This window comes from Genypterus blacodes, unplaced genomic scaffold (assembly GCF_046128005.1).
Source record: "Genypterus blacodes isolate CSIRO-AG114 ecotype Tasmania unplaced genomic scaffold, CSIRO-AGI_Gbla_v1 ptg000022l_1, whole genome shotgun sequence".
NCBI lineage: Eukaryota > Metazoa > Chordata > Actinopteri > Ophidiiformes > Ophidiidae > Genypterus > Genypterus blacodes.
In genome coordinates this window covers 3804637-3825639 of record NW_027466835.1, presented here as the reverse complement: position 1 = coordinate 3825639, position 21003 = coordinate 3804637, and the positions used below count along the sequence as shown (strand labels likewise).

Genomic DNA, 21003 nt, shown 5'->3' with positions numbered 1-21003 from the left:
TGAAGTCGAGGAATTGATGCCTACAGAAAGTCGTATCGGAAATGTAAACGTTTTAAAAATTTCCACTGTTGTCACTCCAAACACGATGAGTCGCACACGATGTGTCGTCCTCCCTCAACAACTTTTCACACTGCAATGTAAAGGAAGCAGAGATCGTAGCAAAGCTGGAGACGGGCGCGGCGGAGGCCTTGTAAAGGCTCCGGGCTGACTCGGCGTTCACGGGAGCGAGCGATGAGCGTCTGCGCTGTAAATGTTATCAGTGGGCGTCTGGCACTGCAAGTCTACAACCTGCAACTACCCAAAAGTCGCTCCGCCTGTCAGACGTAAGCCGCCGCTGTCGCTCGTGAATTGGCCCTAGAAGCAAACGTGAGCGCTCCACAACAACACCCGTCCTCCCTGCTGAAGTTTCTTTTTAATTTAATTCTCCTCATTTCTGCCAGTCCCAAAGGCTGCTGTGCTGTATGACGCCGACCTCTGACCTCTTGGAAACGTGACACAATTAGCCTCTCGGCCACCAGCGATGCTCAGCAGCCGCGTGCGTCTCCAGCAATTGAAAACGTCTCCGGTTGTGCTTTTTAGAAATATTTGACTGGTACAAGAAGCTGAGTTGGGTATTTAAAAAGGTTTTTAACTCACACACCACATATTTATGCAGAAACTCAGACCTACTTCATGGAAAAGTTAACACACAAGAGCTAAAGTTTATTTTTCATATCCGCTCGGTCTTGGTACCTCTTTTAGACTTCAGCTTCCTGTTGACATGACGACACGTAACTGCACTCTGACTGTTTTCTTACTTGAATCGGACTGTTTTTAGTATTGTGCCTCTGTGTTTTTTGCATCTTTCTTTTGTACCGTCTGAACTTATCTACCCAAATAAAGACGATTGCTCCCACCATTCCTGCCCCGTCTCATTCTCTGCTCCGCCAATAGATACCAAATGGTACTGCAGCATCATTTCAACCTGTGTTGTCGAGGTCCCTTTCACCAAGGTCCCTAACTGCGAAGACGGGATCACCAAGTCTGTAGCCAACATGTTTAATGTTTAGCGTTATGGTTATACAGCAACATTTGTATGAAAAGTGATGTTTTGGTTTCATGTGATGCCAATGTTGCATACTTTGGAGCATGGGTCAATGCCACTGTTAGTGAATCATCAATTTTTTTTAGTATCGCCCAAATTTAGAAAGGGATCAGTCAAGTTAGGAGGTTTCCAAGTCAACGACTAGCATTAGTCACATGTAGACAGAAATGCAGGATTTGGTGGTTATGGGAACTTGGGAGAGACCTGTTTGGCCTTGATGGAGGTATTGGCTCTGGATGCTTTGATTTGATTTAACTTTTAATATTTGGTTTGTACATTTGCAGCATCTTGAATGAGGTATTTCTGCGCTGTGTCTCTTGTTTACTCAAGTGAAGTATTTGAGTCATTGCCTCAGCAGATGCCGGTGTGATTCCGTCCTGACGCGCATTGGCGTCACCAGCGCGCGGCGGTTGGAGAGAGGAGAGGCGCGCCGGAGCTCAGTGCGCAGCAGACCGGCAGACGGCTCGTGTCGGTGCCGGAAGCCCGTTAATGATGAGCCCGTGGCCCCGCGCGCTCCGCTGCCTCCTCGACGCGCTCGTCGTCCTCCTCCTGCTGATGCTGCGCGGTCCGGCCAGCGTCACGGAGATGTCGGCCTCGGCGGAGTATTCCTCCAAAACCGACCTGGACTACGAGTTTGGGGACTACCGGGGGAAGTGGTGCATCGATGACCACGGCTTTGTTTACGGTATAGGAGAGGTTTATTATCCGAGCCCCTCTGCTTGTCCGTGCACGTGCACCGTGGACGGACCCGTGTGCGTCCGACCCAAGTGCCCCCGCATCCACCCGCGGTGCACGCGGATCAAATACAAGGCGTGCTGCCCGGTGTGCGAGGCCATGGCCCGGGTGTGCGTGTACGGCGGGAAAACCTACCGACTGCTGGAGGAGTTCAGGGTGAGAGAACGCACGCTCGCGCACGCGCGCACACACACACACACAGACACACACACAACCACAACAATAACAACCTTAACAATAACAACCTTGCGCCTTGTGGTGATCATGCGTAATTTGGCTTTTACGCATGGGAGACCTATGGAGGGGCAAGATAAACTTGTGATCTAAAAAAGGGGGGCGTGAAAGAAAAAGTTTGGAAACCACTGGTGTAGATGTTTGTGCTTCTTACAGGTCCGTGTGTCTTATGGATCCAAGTTGTTATTTCCTCTACGGCACAAAGATAGAGATTATTATCTATTTTCTTACGGTTCTATTTTCCTTACGACGCCCTGCATGTGGGACATTTCAGGGTCAATGTCACAGCAAAACTCTTCCTAAGGCAACAGTGAACATATTGTATTTTGTCCAACTAAGCTTTTAGAGGCTTTACAACTTGCCAGAATACTACAACAGCATTAAACTCCCACTGTTTTTAAATATTCCTTCATACTCAAAAAAGTTTCCAGCGTTGGAATTAACTGAAGGAGAAAGGAAGGCATGATAGACAAACAGGAAGTGAACAAGACGGGAATGAAGTGCGATGATATGAGAGTTGTATGTGTAATCAAAGGACTTAGAGCAAGTGCAGTTATCAGATAAATGTGACGGAAAGAAATGATGATCACCAGCAGCCTGATCAATGATGTCACTATCGGCCAATAATGGCTTATCACAAATGTACTAGTGTCGTGTATACTCTTCACTAGTGGATATGTACACAGGGATTACACTATAACATCTTCTAAATGTGTGTGTGTTTGTGTGTGTTGCAGTTGTCACGTTGTGAGCGGTGTCGCTGTGAATCTAACAGAGAGGTGTACTGCAGCATCTCCGACTGCCCCGCCCCCCACTGTGTCAACCCCACCTACGAGCCCAACCACTGCTGTCCCATCTGCAAGGACGGTGAGACTCGCACGCTCAGTCGGCCCTGCTCTAAATGTGGCGTAAGCGCCGTAATGCCCCTCTTGACTGAAACGCGTCCGCTCCCAAAGTAATGGAGGAAATGTAACAGTTGTTGTTGTTATAGCACCACCATCAGGTCGACTGATGTTTCGTTTGTGTGCGTAAGTAGTGAGGTCGCACTCAACTTGGTAACCGATCACAGCAAAACGGTGAGGAAAATCCACAAAGAAAGATGAAACTTCTAGATGGAACAGTCTAGAATGCTCTCGCCTGATAGTTTGTGACCTTTGAGCTAAAATTGTAGGAGGAGACAGGTTTTGGATGTGAAATGTGAAATTGGCGGGAACTCTAGTCAAGGGCAAAGAACACCGCCCCCCCCTCACACACACACACACACACACACACACACACACACAAGGTATTATCCACAGAGCTGTCCATGTTATGTCATACGTGCTTACATTAAAGCATTAAATTAAAGTCCCTCTCCAACATCGGTGGGATTTGTGTGTGTGAGTGTGTGCATGTGTATGTGTGACAGGATTCAGCAGGGATAAGTCTTATTGTACTGCATAAATGGGGGGAAAAAAGGTTGAACCAAAGCAACAAAACAATCCAAAGCGGAATCATGGCACGCGCACACACACACACACACTTTGATCCCCGCTGCAGTTGTATTTAAGTAGTCGTGTCTATTTTTACAGTCAGTCAGACAGATGGTTGGACGCTGAACCTCCGTTGCGTCATCGCCCCCCCATCTTTCCCTGGCGTCAGCTGTTTCATCCAGCTCGGTGGGATCTGGACCGGCTGCACTTCCTGTCCTCCCGCCGCCCTGCGTTGGTAAATGTTTCACGGGCAGCTGCCAAACGAATCCGCCCTCAAAACCGTTTTTACATGAAGCACAGGTTTAAGGAGAAGACTGCGTTGGAATGAAGTATCCAAAGCAAAAGTATTGGAAGGAAAAGTGCTCTCATCTCTGTTTGGGGATTTTTCTGTTCAGCTGAAGATGGAAAGAAAGGGACAGAAATGAGGAAAGAAGGAAACAAGAAGGGGGGAAGATGGAGGAAGAGAGCTAATTAGACGAGAAGGGAGGAATACAGTAAGATGAACTGAAGAAAAGAAAGAAGAAAGTGGTCATGAAGAGAAGGAAGTAAAAAAAAAAGAAGAAGAGGAAGCATTAGCAGAAAGAAGGAGACAAACTCGTACAAATGAAGGGCAGATGGAAAGAAAAGAGCAAGGAAAGGAGGAAAAGCAAAAGGAAGGATGAAAACGAAGAAAGGAACGTTCTTTTGACTTCAGGTATTCAAAGTATTTTCCTTGATGATTCAGAGCTTTTGTTCTCGACGTCTTCACCGTGCCAAATGTCCAAACGTTTGTCCGTCTCTGCCATCTTTTCATTTCTTTTCCTTCCTTTATCTTATTTGCAGCCCTCGTGATTTTATTCCGAAAATGTTGTAATAGGAGAAAAGAAAGGCAGTTTTGCTGATGGGATCTATTGAAAAAATAAATAAACACATTTTGATTTTACAAAGGGGAATTTTTTCTACCTGTTGTATGAAAATGTTTTTTGTTTGATCTATACTTTTCAAAGCTTCCATGGAAACATAGGAACTTTTTTGTATTGAAAAAAAAGAGAAACTAATAATGTTTTCAATTTTTAATTAAGTTTCCTGACAATCTCTCAAACACATCTCTCAGACGACCTTGTGCAGCTGAGCCATGCCCTCTCTCTTCCCCGCAGGTCCCAACTGTTTCGCCGGTAACCGAGTGATCCCGGCAGGGGTGCGCGTCGACGTCGACGAGCTCACCGCGTGCTACTGCACCTACCGGGACGGGACGTGGCACATCCACCCTCAGGCCACCTGCGAGCGCCGCCCCGGGCCCAGCCCAACACCTGGCGCCGCCACCCAATCCCCCAGGGAAGAGGATGTCCGAGGGAGAGGGGGGAGGGGTTTTATTCCCAGACTGGATGTGATTCCATGATGAAGAGGGAAGGTTGGCGTAGTGGAGATTTAAGCTTTCCTAAAAGGGGTTGCTAATGTGCAGGAGAAAACATTCCCGTTGGTGTTAACGATCATATATTCAGTGTTTATATGAAAAATACTCATTAATGTTGGGAAATGTAAGCACCTGGCGTTCGTTTCACCAAGGAGACTCATAGGTCACATCACTCACCTTCCTACCCGCTCCTCCTATCAGTCATCCCTCTCTCCTGGTCGGCTACGTCACATTTGTCCATTACTTTCTCCAGTCAGGTCAGCGTCCGCTGGTTAACTAGCGAAGCCGCGTCACCGTTCATTGACGGTCTGTCCAATCAGTCGCTACACAGGGAAAACAGTGCAAAGTGACGGGAGGGGAGGTGTCTCTCTCTCAACGTTGAGCATTGAGAGAGAAATTTAGCCGTAACTCACTTTCTGGCTGTCGAAATAGGAATATGCACGATTCAAGCACAAACTGGAGCAGCAGACTGTATCGAATTTGAGAGCGTCTGCCACTTAGCATTGACATTAGCATTGGTCCGCCCTCCGTATATACTGTACTTTGCATATCAGTCGTTTTCCTGTGGTTGAGGTTCCACTTATTCTTTTGTCGTTGTTTGCGTTTTGCCTTGAAACATTCTGATTTTCTAGGCTTGTCCTAGTAGTTCAGAGACCCAACGACCAAAAGCCTGCTTTTATTTGTATTGCTGTTTTTTGTTGTCTTGCTTCATTCTGAAACAATTCTCCTTGAGGTGTCGCCATGGGAACCCTTTAAAGTTGTACGTTCTGTGCTGCATTCCAAACCCTGTGTCTGTCACTACGATTCATTCCTGTGTAATGTTCCGTGCTGAGCAATGTTGTTTATGTGAGTACACAATGTCAAGGAACACATGTCAGTCAACCAGAGCTGGACTTCAGACTTTAATGAACCAAATCCGACAGAAAATGCTGATGTTGATTTCAATTAACAATAAGTTTCACACTCATTTGTAATAAATGTAATTAACTTCGGATGTAAGAGAATTCTGGATTATTTTCTAACGCGTCTTTCAGTCGAATGTCTCCACAGGCTATGTAGATGAGTGAGATCTTATGACGCCCCTAACTAGATTTTGCACTATTTACAAATTCACAGTGAATTTAAGAAGCAATGCATTTACCGTAGACTTTTACAGATATGACTCATTGTTTTAGAAAGAAGTGTGCTAAAGGTGCTCAAAATGCGTCTAGCAAACAAAACATGGCTTTCGCTCACAATGGAGGCTGTAACATGTATTTTCCTTTTTACCTCCTGATTGCATGTCTGCAGAAAATGATGTGATAATGAACATTTGGGTTAGCATAGTCTTCATCAGTGTGAATGACTCAATCCAACTCTAGAGCTCACCTCTCCACACACAATGTCAGCAACGGGTGGTGCGAAAATCAACAAGTAACCACTCAAAACAGCATAACATTACAGATTGAGGTAGTCCATTGGCAAGACAGTGATTAAAAAAAGTTAAGTAAAATTAAGTAAAGTAAAGGCAAAAATACAATCATCCAAAAACTGCACCAAAAAACACAACCAGACACAGGGCTCCAATATGGTGCAGCTTCCCCCTCATCTATAGTGTTATTGATGCACTACTGAACACCGCAGGAAGGACAGGTTCAGTGAGTGTGGAGCAGAAGGTGTGGAGGTGGATCAGGGAGTCAGTTCTTAAAATCTCACAAAATGGTTGCAGTCATTATTGTTAAAAACACATAAAACAGAAAGTTGTGTTCAGACTCAGCCAATCACTGCTCATATACAATCTCTGCTCGGCCAATCAGGAATAGGCATTCTGGATTTCGCCTTATGGATTTCGCTTTATGGATGATGCATGAGTTGCACCTGCTTTATATTTAATTTTACTTAACCAGTAACCTTAGTAAAACAATTATATAAATACACATACAAATACATAACAAAAGTCATGAATTAATTAATTCAGAAATATGAATAGCTGATTAGTAAAATTATACACTATTGGTAAAATAAATTGGATGAATTTTTTTTCCTGAAAGAAGGGTGTCGTGACTTGCCCTCGGCTGTCCTACGAAATAAAACGTAGCAACCCGGATATAGTTCTGCTCGAGTTTATTTCCCACAATTCCTTTCTCTATCGTCCTCTTTCCCTACTGCAGCCATGTCTAAGAGAGGTACGAAACCCGCGCCGTAACATCCACCTTCATCTGCTGTCTTATACTGCACGCAATCCTCTGAAACTTTATTTATGTGTAATGGGAAATGGCGAAGAACATTAAGGCGTCGATAGTTTTTAAATTGTCAAACCGGTGTGTTAGTTCCGAACGATTTCTTTTTGGGTGCTAGCTTCGGAAGCCATGTTTGCCGTCAGCGCCGTGTGTGCGTTGCATGAAGCGAACCAGGCTTGTTTGAAGAACCGTAAAATGCCTTTAAACGTTTTGCCGAACGCGCAGTTAACACGTTTACCGTTAATTTGGAACAGAGAAATTGGAAAATGCGGTTGAAATATCTGCTATTATGTGAAGTTACCCAAGGCTAACCGGTTAGCATTAGGCAGCGGTCAGATATGTAGTACCCGAGCGAGAGGCTGTGATGGCGGAGTACAAATCTCCAAATCTACGCAAATGGTTTGTTAAACATTATCACTTAACATTGACACATATACAGTTTGAATCAGTGCACGGTGTTCCGATTTGACTGAGTTTTGTGATGGTATCAAAAGTGTAGTCGATTGTTATTCTCAGTGTGTGTAAAATTAATGGTAGTCTGTGAATTTTGTAATATGGCTGACTTAAGTTTTGTTGACTCTTGATTAGCGTTATTCCTGAACAGATCTATAAAACGAAAGTGTTTCGCGTTAAAAATGGCAACAGCTACAGGACATACAGTCTTGATGTAGACCCCCCTCCCCCCAAACGGTGCACATGGTTGAGATATTCTTCGTGTTTCAGTCTACATGTCAAGCTTTTGTCCCGAATCTCTTTCAACTTTCCTACCCGTCATATTTTCTTCCCCAGCAGCCTCATACTGATGTGTTGATCATTAAGGTGCAGTTTATAGTCAGATGTGTATCTCTAATGTGCTTTTGTCTTGTTGCAGGACGTGGTGGATCATCTGGAGCCAAGTTCCGCATCTCACTGGGTCTCCCAGTGGGAGCGGTCATCAATTGTGCCGACAACACAGGTACAGATCAGCTAGTGTGGGTTACTGCTGTTAAGTGTTTTAGAACCGTCTTAAGATATGGGCTGTGCTCAAAAACAAGATGGTATCTGTAACATTTCACTGGTCAGAGCTGTAGCTCTCCAGGTGTTGGTGGACCTGTAGTGACTCTGTGGAACACATGGCAAAGCTTTGTTAGTAAGTTTGCATCAGATTATGAATAGTTGATTTTCTTGGTCACACATAATTGGGTTTTATTTTAAATCCTATTTAAGACCTTACCTTGTTTACATCAATGCCCCCTTCAAAAAAGCACTTGCTTTGTCTGCTCAGTGGCTGTGTGAGTTGTCGTAGAAGGGCAGATTGAGCTCATCACTGTGGGTGAGACGGCAGCGATTCACTGTGGCTGACTGATCTCAATCAGTGATGAGACATTGATATAGAGACAGACAGATATTGCTTCAGTTTTCAGTTGTAGAATGAACATCACTGGTGACTTTCTTGATGGCTCAAGTTTGACTGGATAGCACCTCATCTTTCCTCCTGGTCCCAATGTTGTCTTTAAGTGTTTCTCACCTCTTTTGTCTCTTAATCCTCATCTGCATTTTCTCCGTCCTCCCAGGTGCTAAGAACCTGTACATCATCTCTGTGAAGGGCATCAAGGGGCGTCTGAACCGTCTGCCTGCTGCAGGAGTGGGTGACATGGTCATGGCCACAGTCAAGAAAGGCAAGCCAGAGCTCAGGAAGAAGGGTGAGTGGAAACACAAACATATTTGATTTTCTGTGGTGGATAAAGGGAAGCCCTAAAGGAAACTTCATGCATTAGAAAAAAATACTTGAACAAAAGTCATTTAGCTGTCACTTTCATTATGTATCCTGTGGGTAATAACTGTTCTTGGGTATTAAAGGTAATATAATTTCTGGGTTTTATTCAGTGTTCAGCTGAAGAACATCTGCTACACTCCACATGTCTTTATAACGAAATAGCAGAGCGTGTCCAGTCCATAAGTGGCTCAGATTATCCTAGTGTTTTACTGGCGTTGGTGACGGTCTGTAGCAGACTGAAGTCATCGCTCTGCCCCCTTCAAAAAAGCACTTGCTTTGTCTGCTCAGTGGCGGGGTGAGTTGTCGTAGAAGGGAAGATTGAGCTCATCACTGTGGGTGAGACGGCAGCGATTTGCTGTGGCTGACTGATCTCAATCAGTGATGAGACAACACCGGCGTTCTGGTGTAGTAATGACTAATCCTTCATGTCCAGTAGAGGTCGTAGATGTGTCGTGCACTAAGAGCAGAGAATGTTGCGAGTGTGTGAGTCAATCGTACTGCGGTGTTTCTTCTTCAGTAGCGGTGGGATCATTTTAATCACTGTTGTAGGATGTTTCAGTACATTTAACAGGACCTGAACCCCTCTCAGTTTGGTAATCTGGTCTGTTGCTGTCTAGAGTCCAGGGGAGCTAAAGATGAGCAGGGAGAGGAATGTATTTACAGCTAAAGGGCCGTGGTGTGTCGGACCTGTTTTCACTCATGTGTTGTTGCATCACTGAGCCTCCTCTCTGTCCACAGTGCATCCTGCGGTGGTGATACGGCAGCGGAAGTCGTATCGGCGAAAAGATGGTGTGTTCCTCTACTTTGAAGACAATGCGGGCGTCATAGTAAACAATAAAGGAGAAATGAAAGGTGAGCCAGTTTGTTCCCTCACATGATGCACCAGCCTAACTGAAGCTGGACCGTTACACTAAGGATAGGGAACGTTTCATTGGATAAGCTTCTTTGAATGTTGGCCTCTCTTACATAAACTGGAAGGACTTAAGTTCATGTTAAAAAAACGAATTGTTTCTATTCTGGGTTTTTAGATGAAACAGCTGCTTTATGCAGGATGTTATACAGTGGAATAGCTTGACTCAAACACAACCGCAGATTTGACAATAGCCAGAAATCAAATTGTGACTTCTTGTCAAAGTGGAAATGAACTTAAATTTTAGAAAAGTAGTGAAATCTTTCATGCACACTGCTGTCCCCGTGTGTGCATCAGTGTTCAGCATGTTGTGGTCAATTAGAAGTTGAAAGTAGGGGCGGGAATTCCCAGAGACCTTCTGATAAAATGAGTTTTAGGAATGTTTCCCTTCGAAAAGCACTTGCTTTGTCTGCTCAGTGGCTGGGTGAGTTGTCGTAGAAGGGAAGATTGAGTTCATCACTGTGGGTGAGACGGCAGTGATTCACTGTGGCTGACTGATCTCAATCAGTGATGAGACAACACCGGTGTGCTGGTGTAGAAACGACACTAAGTGTTCTTGGTTCAATAAAATTTTTAGAAAACAAGCCTCAGGTCAGGAAAAACGCCATAAATAAAATACTTTCTGATAAATGCTAGCAAAAAGGATGCTTTTTAGTTTTTCAAACATGTTTCACATCCAGCTCAAACAATTAGTGGCATCCTGCACCAAAAAGCAGTAATAACCTGAATGTAATGAAGCCTTATAGTGCTTTTGTTAAACACTAAATGCAGCACCTAAGAGCTCCAGTTTGAGAACCCAGTAGGACATTTATGCCAAAATGAACCTGCAAAAGTTGTGACGTGCTCTTTTTACCGTCTCCAGGTTCAGCCATCACAGGCCCAGTGGCCAAAGAGTGCGCCGACCTTTGGCCCAGGATCGCATCCAACGCCGGCAGCATCGCCTGACCCTGCACCTCTGTTCATTTTCAATAAAAACCATTGGAAATCAGGGTTTTTCTTCCTCATTAATTTCACAATTATACTGAATTCTCAGCATTCTCTGTGTAGGTCTGGTCCATAAGCTCATTCTTATCGCACAGCAATCCACTCAACCTGCAAACTTGCATTCAAACCACTTCAAAAGTTGACTAAAGAAATAAACAGCAAGGGACTGTGGAAAAAGAGTAATGCATTGAAGTTATAGGCATTTTCCAAAGCACGCAGGGACACTTAATATGACAGAAACAGAAATCAAGATGGAGAATGTACCATTGGTGAGTTAAAAAGTAGCAGTGAAACCAACAGTCAGGTTCAGCCAGTAAGTAAAGGTGTTAGAGGTGCTATTCAAAGGTAGAGAGTTGGTAGTTGGGGCTTTCTTGTGGGAGAGAATGCGAAAGGGGCACAGCAGAAGGCTCTAGACCAGTGATCCTCAAACTGAGGTGGTACGAGGCTGAAGAAAAAAAATTTGAACCAACCATGAGAAAATTGAAATGCGACTAGAAATAGATGTTTGCACACGGCACGCTACTATTCCTTACCGATAGTTGCGCTGTGTGCAAACGTCAACTATCAGCTGATTATCACAGGCTAAACTTAACTGTTGTGATAAGGGATATAAAGGAAAAAAAGTCAAAGTCCACTGAAGTCGTGGCTCCAGAAGTCTACGGATCAGGAGGAGGATATTTCATCCTGAACGACGGTGAACGTGCGAATGTTAGCAGCAACATAAGTAGTGTGAAGTGTCCACAGCACCGGTAGCTGGCTGCAAAAAGCGAAAAACAATACGGAAAAACGAACCGAGTTTTATCAACCAGGGATTCAGGTGGAGCGGGTCAGAGGACGAGCCAAGGGTAGCAGGTAAGTCGCACACAATGGTGAACAGCTGTGTTTACCATTAGCAAAAGAGATGGTACACATTATGTGTGGCGAGAAGATCGCCAAACAGTTAAATTTGGTGCCACTTTCAAATGACAGTGTCGCGGAGAATAGGAGCCATGGCAGATGACGTTAAGACGACACTGATTGAACGCATTATAAATAGTCGCTATTATTCCATCGAACTGGACCAGACTATTGATGCCAATTTACTTGTTTATGTCAGATATGAGCATGATGGTGCAGCTTAGGAGGACTTTCTGTTCTGTCAGGCCTATAAGAGTTATAAATAGTTGCCAAAATGCTGTGTTGGTTGTGTTTTTGATTTATGTTCTCACATGCTGTGTGTGTGTTTGTATGTATGCGTGTTTGTGAATGAAATGCAGTTGTTAAAAAGGGTTTTCTTCTTTTCCGAAGTCTCTGAGCGTGTTTGAGTCTCAGTGTGCGAGTGAGGAGAGGAGGTGGTGACCGGTGAGGAGAGGAGATGGTGGTCTGTGTGTGTGTGTGTGTGTGTGTGCGCGCGCGTGTGTGTGTGCGCGCGCACGCGTGTGTGCGTGCGCGCGCCGTGTCCTGGCACAGCAAACCCGCAGGACTGGAATAGCCAGGGACTGTGTATAAAACATCAAACTGCACAACACATTTGCTTTTATATTTGCAGAGAGAAACAATGGCAACGTCTGTAGACCTGCTGGGAGCTTTGGAAGATTTGAAAGACGGAGAGTTGGTGAATTAAAAAGTAGCAGTGAAACCAACAGTCAACAGTCATAAGTAGTGTGAAGTGTCCACAGCACCGGAAGCTGGCTGCAAAAAGCGAAAAACAATACGGAAAAACGAACCGAGTTTTATCAACCAGGGATTCAGGTGGAGCGGGTCAGAGGACGAGCCAAGGGTAGCAGGTAAGTCGCACACAATGGTGAACAGCTGTGTTTACCATTAGCAAAAGAGATGGTACACATTATGTGTGGCGAGAAGATCGCCAAACAGTTAAATTTGGTGCCACTTTCAAATGACAGTGTCGCGGAGAATAGGAGCCATGGCAGATGACGTTAAGACGACACTGATTGAACGCATTATAAATAGTCGCTATTATTCCATCGAACTGGACCAGACTATTGATGCCAATTTACTTGTTTATGTCAGATATGAGCATGATGGTGCAGCTTAGGAGGACTTTCTGTTCTGTCAGGCCTATAAGAGTTATAAATAGTTGCCAAAATGCTGTGTTGGTTGTGTTTTTGATTTATGTTCTCACATGCTGTGTGTGTTTGTATGTATGCGTGTTTGTGAATGAAATGCAGTTGTTAAAAAGGGTTTTCTTCTTTTCCGAAGTCTCTGAGCGTGTTTGAGTCTCAGTGTGCGAGTGAGGAGAGGAGGTGGTGACCGGTGAGGAGAGGAGATGGTGGTCTGTGTGTGTGTGTGTGTGTGTGCGCGCGCGTGTGTGTGTGCGCGCGCACGCGTGTGTGCGTGCGCGCGCCGTGTCCTGGCACAGCAAACCCGCAGGACTGGAATAGCCAGGGACTGTGTATAAAACATCAAACTGCACAACACATTTGCTTTTATATTTGCAGAGAGAAACAATGGCAACGTCTGTAGACCTGCTGGGAGCTTTGGAAGATTTGAAAGACGGAGAGTTGGTGAATTAAAAAGTAGCAGTGAAACCAACAGTCAACAGTCATAAGTAGTGTGAAGTGTCCACAGCACCGGAAGCTGGCTGCAAAAAGCGAAAAACAATACGGAAAAACGAACCGAGTTTTATCAACCAGGGATTCAGGTGGAGCGGGTCAGAGGACGAGCCAAGGGTAGCAGGTAAGTCGCACACAATGGTGAACAGCTGTGTTTACCATTAGCAAAAGAGATGGTACACATTATGTGTGGCGAGAAGATCGCCAAACAGTTAAATTTGGTGCCACTTTCAAATGACAGTGTCGCGGAGAATAGGAGCCATGGCAGATGACGTTAAGACGACACTGATTGAACGCATTATAAATAGTCGCTATTATTCCATCGAACTGGACCAGACTACTGATGCCAATTTACTTGTTTATGTAAGATATGAGCATGATGGTGCAGCTTAGGAGGACTTTCTGTTCTGTCAGGCCTATAAGAGTTATAAATAGTTGCCAGAATGCTGTGTTGGTTGTGTTTTTGATTTATGTTCTCACATGCTGTGTGTGTGTTTGTATGTATGCGTGTTTGTGAATGGAATGCAGTTGTTAAAAAGGGTTTTCTTCTTTTCCGAAGTCTCTGAGCGTGTTTGAGTCTCAGTGTGCGAGTGAGGAGAGGAGGTGGTGGTCTGTGTGTGTGTGCGTGTGCGCGTGCGCGCGCCGTGTCCTGGCACAGCAAACCCGCAGGTCTGGAATAGCCAGGGACTGTGTATAAAACATCAAACTGCACAACACGTGATGTAACCACCATTTGCTTTTATATTTGCAGAGAGAAACAATGGCAACGTCTGTAGACCTGCTGGGAGCTTTGGAAGATTTGAAAGACGGAGAGTTTAAGAAATTTAAGTGGCTCCTGCCACAGCCTGATGCTCTGGGAACCTTCCCGGTAATCCCACAGGGAAAACTGCAGAACGCAGATCGGATGGACACCGTGGATCTGATGAAAGCGGCCTACGAAGAGGACAGTCTGGAGGTGACCATAAAGATTTTGAAGAACATGCAGAAGAATGACTTGGCAAAGCGTTTATCGAAGATCAGCTCTGCACCCAAAGGTGACAATTCATTCATACCAGCAGCTTTGAAGCGTACAAGCTGGGTGGTGTCAATATGCACTGCAGTGTAGAGCTCTTCCTAAACATGTGTTTTGTTATCACCTGACCTATTGTTTTTGTGTGTGTGTGTGTTTGTTTTCTAATACAGAGGTTATTGCTGATTGCCAGCGCAAACTCAAATCCAACCTGAAGAAGAAGTTTCAGCATTTGTCAGACGGAAGCCAAAAGTTGGGAAAGAGGACATGTCTGAATGAGATCTACACAGAAGTCAATATGACAAAGTCTGGAGACACAACAGTGACACCAGAAGAGGAAGTCAGAATACAAGACTTCTTTAAAAACTCACCTGGACGAGAGAAACCGGTCCGATCAGTGATTACAAAGGGAGTGGCTGGTATCGGGAAAACAGTCTTAACACATAAATTCACTCTGGATTGGGCTGAAGACAAAGCCAATCAGGACACACAGTTCTTATTTCCCTTAAGTTTCCGAGAGCTGAATTTCCTAAAAGAGAGAAAGTTCACCTTGTTGGGACTCCTCCATCATTTCTTCCCTGAAACCAAAGAAGCAGGAATCTGCACATTTGATAACTTCCAGGTTGTTTTCATCTTGGATGGCCTGGATGAGTGTCGACTTCCTCTGGACTTCCACAACAATGAGATCCTGACTGACCTTACAGATCCAGCCTCAGTGGACGTGCTGTTGACGAACCTCATCATGGGGAAGCTGCTGGTCTCCTCCAACATCTGGATAACCACCACAGCAGAGGCAGCCAATCAGATCCCTCCTGAGTACGTTGATGTTGTGACAGAGGTGACAGGGTTCACTGATTCAAAGAAGGATGAGTACATCAGGAAGAGATTGAGAAATAAGGAGTTGGCTGGCAGAATCATCTCCCACATCAGGACGTCACGAAGTCTCCACACCACATGCCGCATCCCAGTCCTCTGCTGGGTTGCTGCTACAGTTCTGGAGGAGATGCTGAGAGACGGTGACCCACAGCTGCCGAAAACAATGACTGAGATGTACATCCAATTCCTGGTGGTTCAGGCAAGGCTGGAAAACATGAAACATCACAGAGAAGGTGAGACAGATCAACATGCTGCGGCACAGAATCGGCCGATGGAGGAGACCATTGTGTCTCTTGGAAAAGTGGCTTTCGAGCAGCTGCAGAAAGGCAACTTAGTTTTCTCTGAAGCAGATCTGACAGAGTGTGGCATCAACCTTGCAAGACAATCACTAACACAGATCCTGAAAGAGGAGCTGTGGCTGTCCAGTGAGAAGGTTTTCTGCTTTGTCCATCCAAGCTTTCAGGAATTTTTGGCTGCCATATACGTCCATGTGACATTCATTAATTCCGGTGTCAATCTGCTATTAGAAGTTCAATCGACCAGCAACAGGCAATTCAAAGACCAATCTACAGAGGAACCCATCTACCAGAGTGCAGTGGAAAAGGCTTTTCAGTGTCCAAATGGACAACTAAACATGTTCCTCCGCTTCTTTTTGGGCCTCTCACTTCCGACCAGTCAAGACCTCCTTCAACATCTTTTAAAACACACAGGAAGTAGCTCCAATTCCAATAAGGAGATAGTCCAGTACATCAAGGTGAAGATCAGGGAGAATCCCTCTCCAGAGAGAAGCATCAGTCTGTTCCACTGCCTGAAGGAACTGAAGGAACACTCTTTAGTAGAGGAGATCCAACAGCACCTGAGTTCAGGAAGTCTTGCCACGAACAAACTATCTCCTGGTCAGTGGTCAGCTCTGGTCTTCATCTTACTGTCATCACCAAATGATTTGGATGTGTTTGACCTGAAGAAATTCTCAGCTTCAGAGGAAGGGTTCTTGAGGTTGCTGCCAGTGGTCAACACCTCCAGGGTATCTCGGTATGTACATGGGGCAACTATACTTACTAAACACTCTTAGTCTTTGTGTTGTAGTTTCTATTGATTCTTTGTCTGTTTTGTTTCAGGCTGAGTGGCTGTAACCTGTCACCCAAAGGCTTTGAAGCTCTGTCCTCGGTTTTAAGATCACCGTCTTCTAATTTGAGAGAGCTGGACCTCAGTAACAGTAATGTGGAGTTTCACAGACTCATTGAGCTCTCACATGGATTGCTGAGTCCACACTGTAGACTGGAAACTCTCAGGTCAGCTCAAATACACTACTGATGTTTACATGATCTAACTATTTTAAGTTTATTATTGTATCCAAACTACAGTGTTGGTAAGAGTTCATTCACCAAAACAGATTAGTCTGTTTATGTCAATGTTTAGCTATTTAAAAAATATGATTTAAATTAATTATTTTAAAAATGTTTTAAGTTGTTTTTGAAAAATTTCTACATGAATATGACTTTTTAGATCTCATTTAATTAAATAGAATTCTTAGTTGCATACATAATATTGTGCAAACATCTAAATAACATTGTTTTAACTGAAGTATGCACTTAAGTTAGACTCATAGATTGCATTTCCCGCTTATGTTTATAATCTATTTTCATTTCTATCTCTTCTCAGGCTGAGTAACTGTAATCTCAATGACTCCTGCGGTGAATGTCTGTCCCAATATGTCAGCTCTGCATCCTCCAGCCTGAAAGAGCTGGACCTGAGCAGCAATAGCTTGGACGATAAAGGAGTGACGGATTTGTCTGCTGGACTGGTGAGTCCACACTGTGGACTCATAACTCTCAGGTCAGTTCACTTGAGAGCTGAACACAAACCTAGAGTGGCAGACGGGTATTTGGTAAAGAATTTTGCAGCATTTAAAAAAAATCAGAATTCACACTCCCTCGCTTTCGCTGGGTAATAACAGCAGTCAGAGTGAACACATTGTATTCATTAAAGAAATCCTTTAATGAAGAGTAAAATATTTGTACTATATTTGTCATTTGTTTTTATTCATTCATTCTTTTTCAGGTTGAATGGTTGTGATTTGTCATGGGGAAGCTGTGATGCTCTGGCCTTTATACTCAGCTCCCACTCTTCCAGTCTGAGAAAGTTGGACCTAAGTATGAATAACCTGCAGGATTCTGGGGTGAATGTGCTCTCTCCTGGACTGGAAAGTCCTCACTGCAGACTGGAGACTCTCAGGTTAGACTGCAAAGCTTTGTTTTCATCCCAATAAGTTAAGCACATAAACAGTTTATGGCATTCCAGTTTTGCCTGCCTGTATAATGTAGTACAAATGAAGTGAAGGCAGTGGAGACAACCAAAGGGCATGTTCGTGTGTTTATCTGCATCAAACAGCAATGTGCACTCATTGGTGTTTGTTTGCAGGATTACTGGGGCGAAGTATGAGGTCTAATATTTGCATTTCTACTTAATTTCCTGTTTGTTTTCATAACTAATTCCGTTACAGGCTGAGTTTTTGTAACCTCACTGAAAAAGGTTGTGAAGCTCTGTCCTCAGTCCTGAGCTCCCAGTCCTCCAGTCTAAGAGAGCTGGACCTAAGCTACAACAACCTGCAGGACTCAGGAGTGCAGCTGCTCTCTGCTGGACTGGAGAGTCCACAATGTAGAATGGAAACTCTCAGGTCAGATCATTTTATTAAAGGATAAGTTCACCTTTAAAACCTAAGTTCCATCATTCTACCCATTCCAAGCACAACAGCACCAGCTGATGCATTGCCAGCAAACTGGCTTCTCCTTTGAAGCTCCCAATCAAAACGAATGAGACTCAATCAGGCAAAATTTCAAGGCACTAAAACTCCTTAATAAATAAATAATAACACTTTAAACTCTATCTAATCACAAACTCCTTCTAAATTATAAATATGTAGGTGTAAATCAGAATACAATGAATTAACTTTTAAGTTTCATACATTTTTTATGAAATTGCACCATTAGCTGTAATCTTCCACTCATTGTTTGCATTGAGTCACTGGTTTCCCTGACAAAACAGACCCAAAAGCTGTGCAGTCTACATAAGTGAGGGAGTTACTTCCTGTTTCTACTGTGTATGCAGGTGAAAGAACACAAATCAGAAGATCAAAACTCTGCTACAACCAAGAGAAGCAGATGTGCTCCGTGATATTTCTTTTTAAGTCTTTCTCTACTATCTACTATGTGTGATTTGGACTTTAACCACATTGACTTTCTCTCCAGCACTACGCAATTTACAAATAAATAAATAAATCACAAAATCCCAAACACAGTGACACGGTTTCCAGTGAGCTCTGAAGGACATGCGTTCTTTCTATCTTTTTTAGAATTGATGTTTGTATTTAATTAACAATGCCACAAAACAGGTGTGATTATATTAATCAGCGCTGTTTCTTCTTCAGACTGGCATTGTGCGAGCTGTCGGAGAGTAGCTGTGAGGCTCTGTCCTCAGTCCTGAGCTGCCAGTCCTCCAGGCTGAGAGAGCTGGACCTAAGCAACAACGACCTGCAGGACCCAGGAGTGCAGCTGCTCTCTGCTGGACTGGAGAGTCCACAATGTACACTGGAAACTCTCAGGTGAAGTTGTTTTTTTCTAAATAGATGTCTTCACAACAACAAGAACAACAATTATAACCAACTTGAATATGAACAGGTTGTCTGGCTGTCAGGTCACAGAGGAAGGCTGTGCTTCTCTGGCCTCAGCTCTCAGCTCCAACCCCTCCCACCTGAGAGAGCTGGACCTGAGCTACAATCATCCAGGAGAGCCAGGAGTGACACTGCTCTCTGCTGGACTGGATGATCCTAACTGGAAGCTGAAGACCCTCAGGTAATGCAGAGACCACAGATGGCAGAAGGTGTTCTGAAATTTGAATTAGGCCAAACATTTTGATCCCAAACCAACCCAGAGACTTGTCCGGACTCAGCCTGGCCCGACACTTGGCCTTATGCTTTCATTCTGAACCTGAGGGATTCGTGTTAGCATCGATGTCTGAATCTGATGCGGTCCTGCTGTGAAGATTCGGGTCCCAATAACAAGCTCCAGCTCAGACTCATTTCCTGAGTTATACAGTGACATTAACAACATGTGGCACATGAATTAAAACACGACTGTTAAATATCACATGACAGACATACATGCATACATACTTTGGTATGATTTTGTGTTTCTCTGCAGTGTGGACCATTGTGGAGAGCAGAGGTTGAAATCTGGTCTGCAGAAGTGTAAGTGTGTGCACATCCCTTTCAGATACTTCTACTAGTGTCTTACTTCTCAGATGATTGATTATGCTGATATTTGTTAGGCGAGGGACGGCTGGGAGTGATTCACTGGAGCCAATAGTAATACAGACAAAGCAACAAACCTTTCATCCCGCCATTTCTTGCCCCAAATGTCATTAGAAATTTAAACTATTCCTCTGCATAAGCAGTGAGGTCACATATCCACCAAGTGGTCACAATAATCTAATTCAGCACTAATTCAGAAGCACTTCTTGCTGGAGAATTAACCGCACCCATTCAACTTTGGCAGCCAATTATAGCAAAATAGTAAGAATGTCATCTTGGTCTTGCAATTTCTATGATTCTCCAAGATGCATTTGACATTTTCGCACCAAGTTTAATGAACTGTTGTGCAAGGATGCTTTAGTTTTATGACTTATTTTGCAGTGTGTAATTGTGTACGCATGTCTTCCTTAGATGCCTGTGACCTCACTCTGGACCCAAACACTGCACACCGTAAGCTCAAACTGTTACAGGAAAGACAAGCGACACGCGGGAGAAAGGAGAGCCCGTATGTTTTTCACCTAGACAGATTTGATAGTTGTGAGCAGCTGCTGTGTCGAGAAGCTCTGACTGGTCGCTGTTACTGGGAGGTGGTAACAGAAGGACATATGTCCATCGGCGTGGCCTACAGAGGAATCAAGAGGAGAGGAAATGCTGACTGCATGTTTGGAAGGAATGACCTGTCCTGGTGTGTGGACTTTGTGTGTGAGGGTAGCGCTGCGTGGCACAACAACATAAAAACAAACAGAATTAGAAAGAGCACAAACAGCGAAGAGCTTATGATAACTGGTCTGTATCTGGACTGGCCTGCTGGAATTTTGGCCTTATACAAGGTCTCCGATAGCTCCCTGATCCACCACCACACCTTCTGCTCCACATTCACTGAACCTGTCCTTCCTGCGTTTGGCCTTATGTGTAGTTCTCAATCATTGTTTCTCAGACAAAGGGGGGAGCACTGTCTGCTTAAAGTGAATGAGTAAAGTGTTTGTGCTTGTTGCACAGCTGTGAAAGGCCTCCAGCTCAGACGGCCATCCTGAAAATTAATACAAACAGCAACACACACTGAATCAGAATTTTTTTTGTTTGTTTTTAAGCGTACATTTGTGAATCAAGCATCAAAGTTTTCAGCCATTTAAATTGGAATTGTCACGTGATACACTGAGAGCAGTGCTGTGTGAGTGTGTGTGTGTTTTGAATAAAATTCATTAACCTTTTACAACAGTGCTCATCATTGACGCCCCTAACAAAACAAGTAACTATGTAGCCAACAAAGCTCCTTCAAATCTACATGAGCGTGGCTGTGCTGCACTACAGAGAAGAAACCACAACAATTATAAGACTTAATAGCTTTATTTGTCATGACAGTAAAAAAAAAAAAAAGAAGGAAAGAAAGTAATATCCTAATCGGAGCTCTACCTGATTGAACTCGAGAGGACCCAACCGTTCACGTGGGGTTCAGTCAGCCTCATGTCC

At 44.2% G+C, this 21003-nt stretch overlaps 3 protein-coding genes across 3 annotated transcripts; all 3 read left to right on the top strand.

Moving 5' to 3' along the window:
- Nucleotides 1-1576: 1576 nt before the first annotated feature.
- LOC142992639 (von Willebrand factor C domain-containing protein 2-like) lies at nt 1577-5843 on the top strand. Its single transcript, XM_076143133.1, has 3 exons — nt 1577-1975; nt 2791-2920; nt 4662-5843. The coding sequence occupies exons 1-3, from the start codon at nt 1577-1579 to the stop codon at nt 4901-4903; spliced, it is 771 nt and encodes a 256-aa protein (XP_075999248.1). The 3' UTR covers nt 4904-5843.
- A 1203-nt stretch (nt 5844-7046) lies between these two features.
- Nucleotides 7047-10791, top strand: rpl23 (ribosomal protein L23). Its single transcript, XM_076143129.1, has 5 exons — nt 7047-7083; nt 8009-8092; nt 8691-8819; nt 9632-9745; nt 10666-10791. The coding sequence occupies exons 1-5, from the start codon at nt 7071-7073 to the stop codon at nt 10746-10748; spliced, it is 423 nt and encodes a 140-aa protein (XP_075999244.1). The 5' UTR covers nt 7047-7070; the 3' UTR covers nt 10749-10791.
- Nucleotides 10792-11420: 629 nt separating this feature from the next.
- On the top strand, nt 11421-20743 carry LOC142992634 (NACHT, LRR and PYD domains-containing protein 3-like). Its single transcript, XM_076143127.1, has 13 exons — nt 11421-11639; nt 12316-12553; nt 13226-13463; nt 14091-14373; nt 14522-16256; nt 16343-16516; nt 16887-17060; nt 17286-17459; nt 17728-17901; nt 18652-18825; nt 18902-19075; nt 19424-19470; nt 19945-20743. Exons 4-13 carry the CDS (start codon nt 14100-14102, stop codon nt 20508-20510), a joined length of 3666 nt encoding a protein of 1221 aa, XP_075999242.1. The 5' UTR covers nt 11421-11639; nt 12316-12553; nt 13226-13463; nt 14091-14099; the 3' UTR covers nt 20511-20743.
- The last annotated feature ends 260 nt before the right edge of the window (nt 20744-21003 follow it).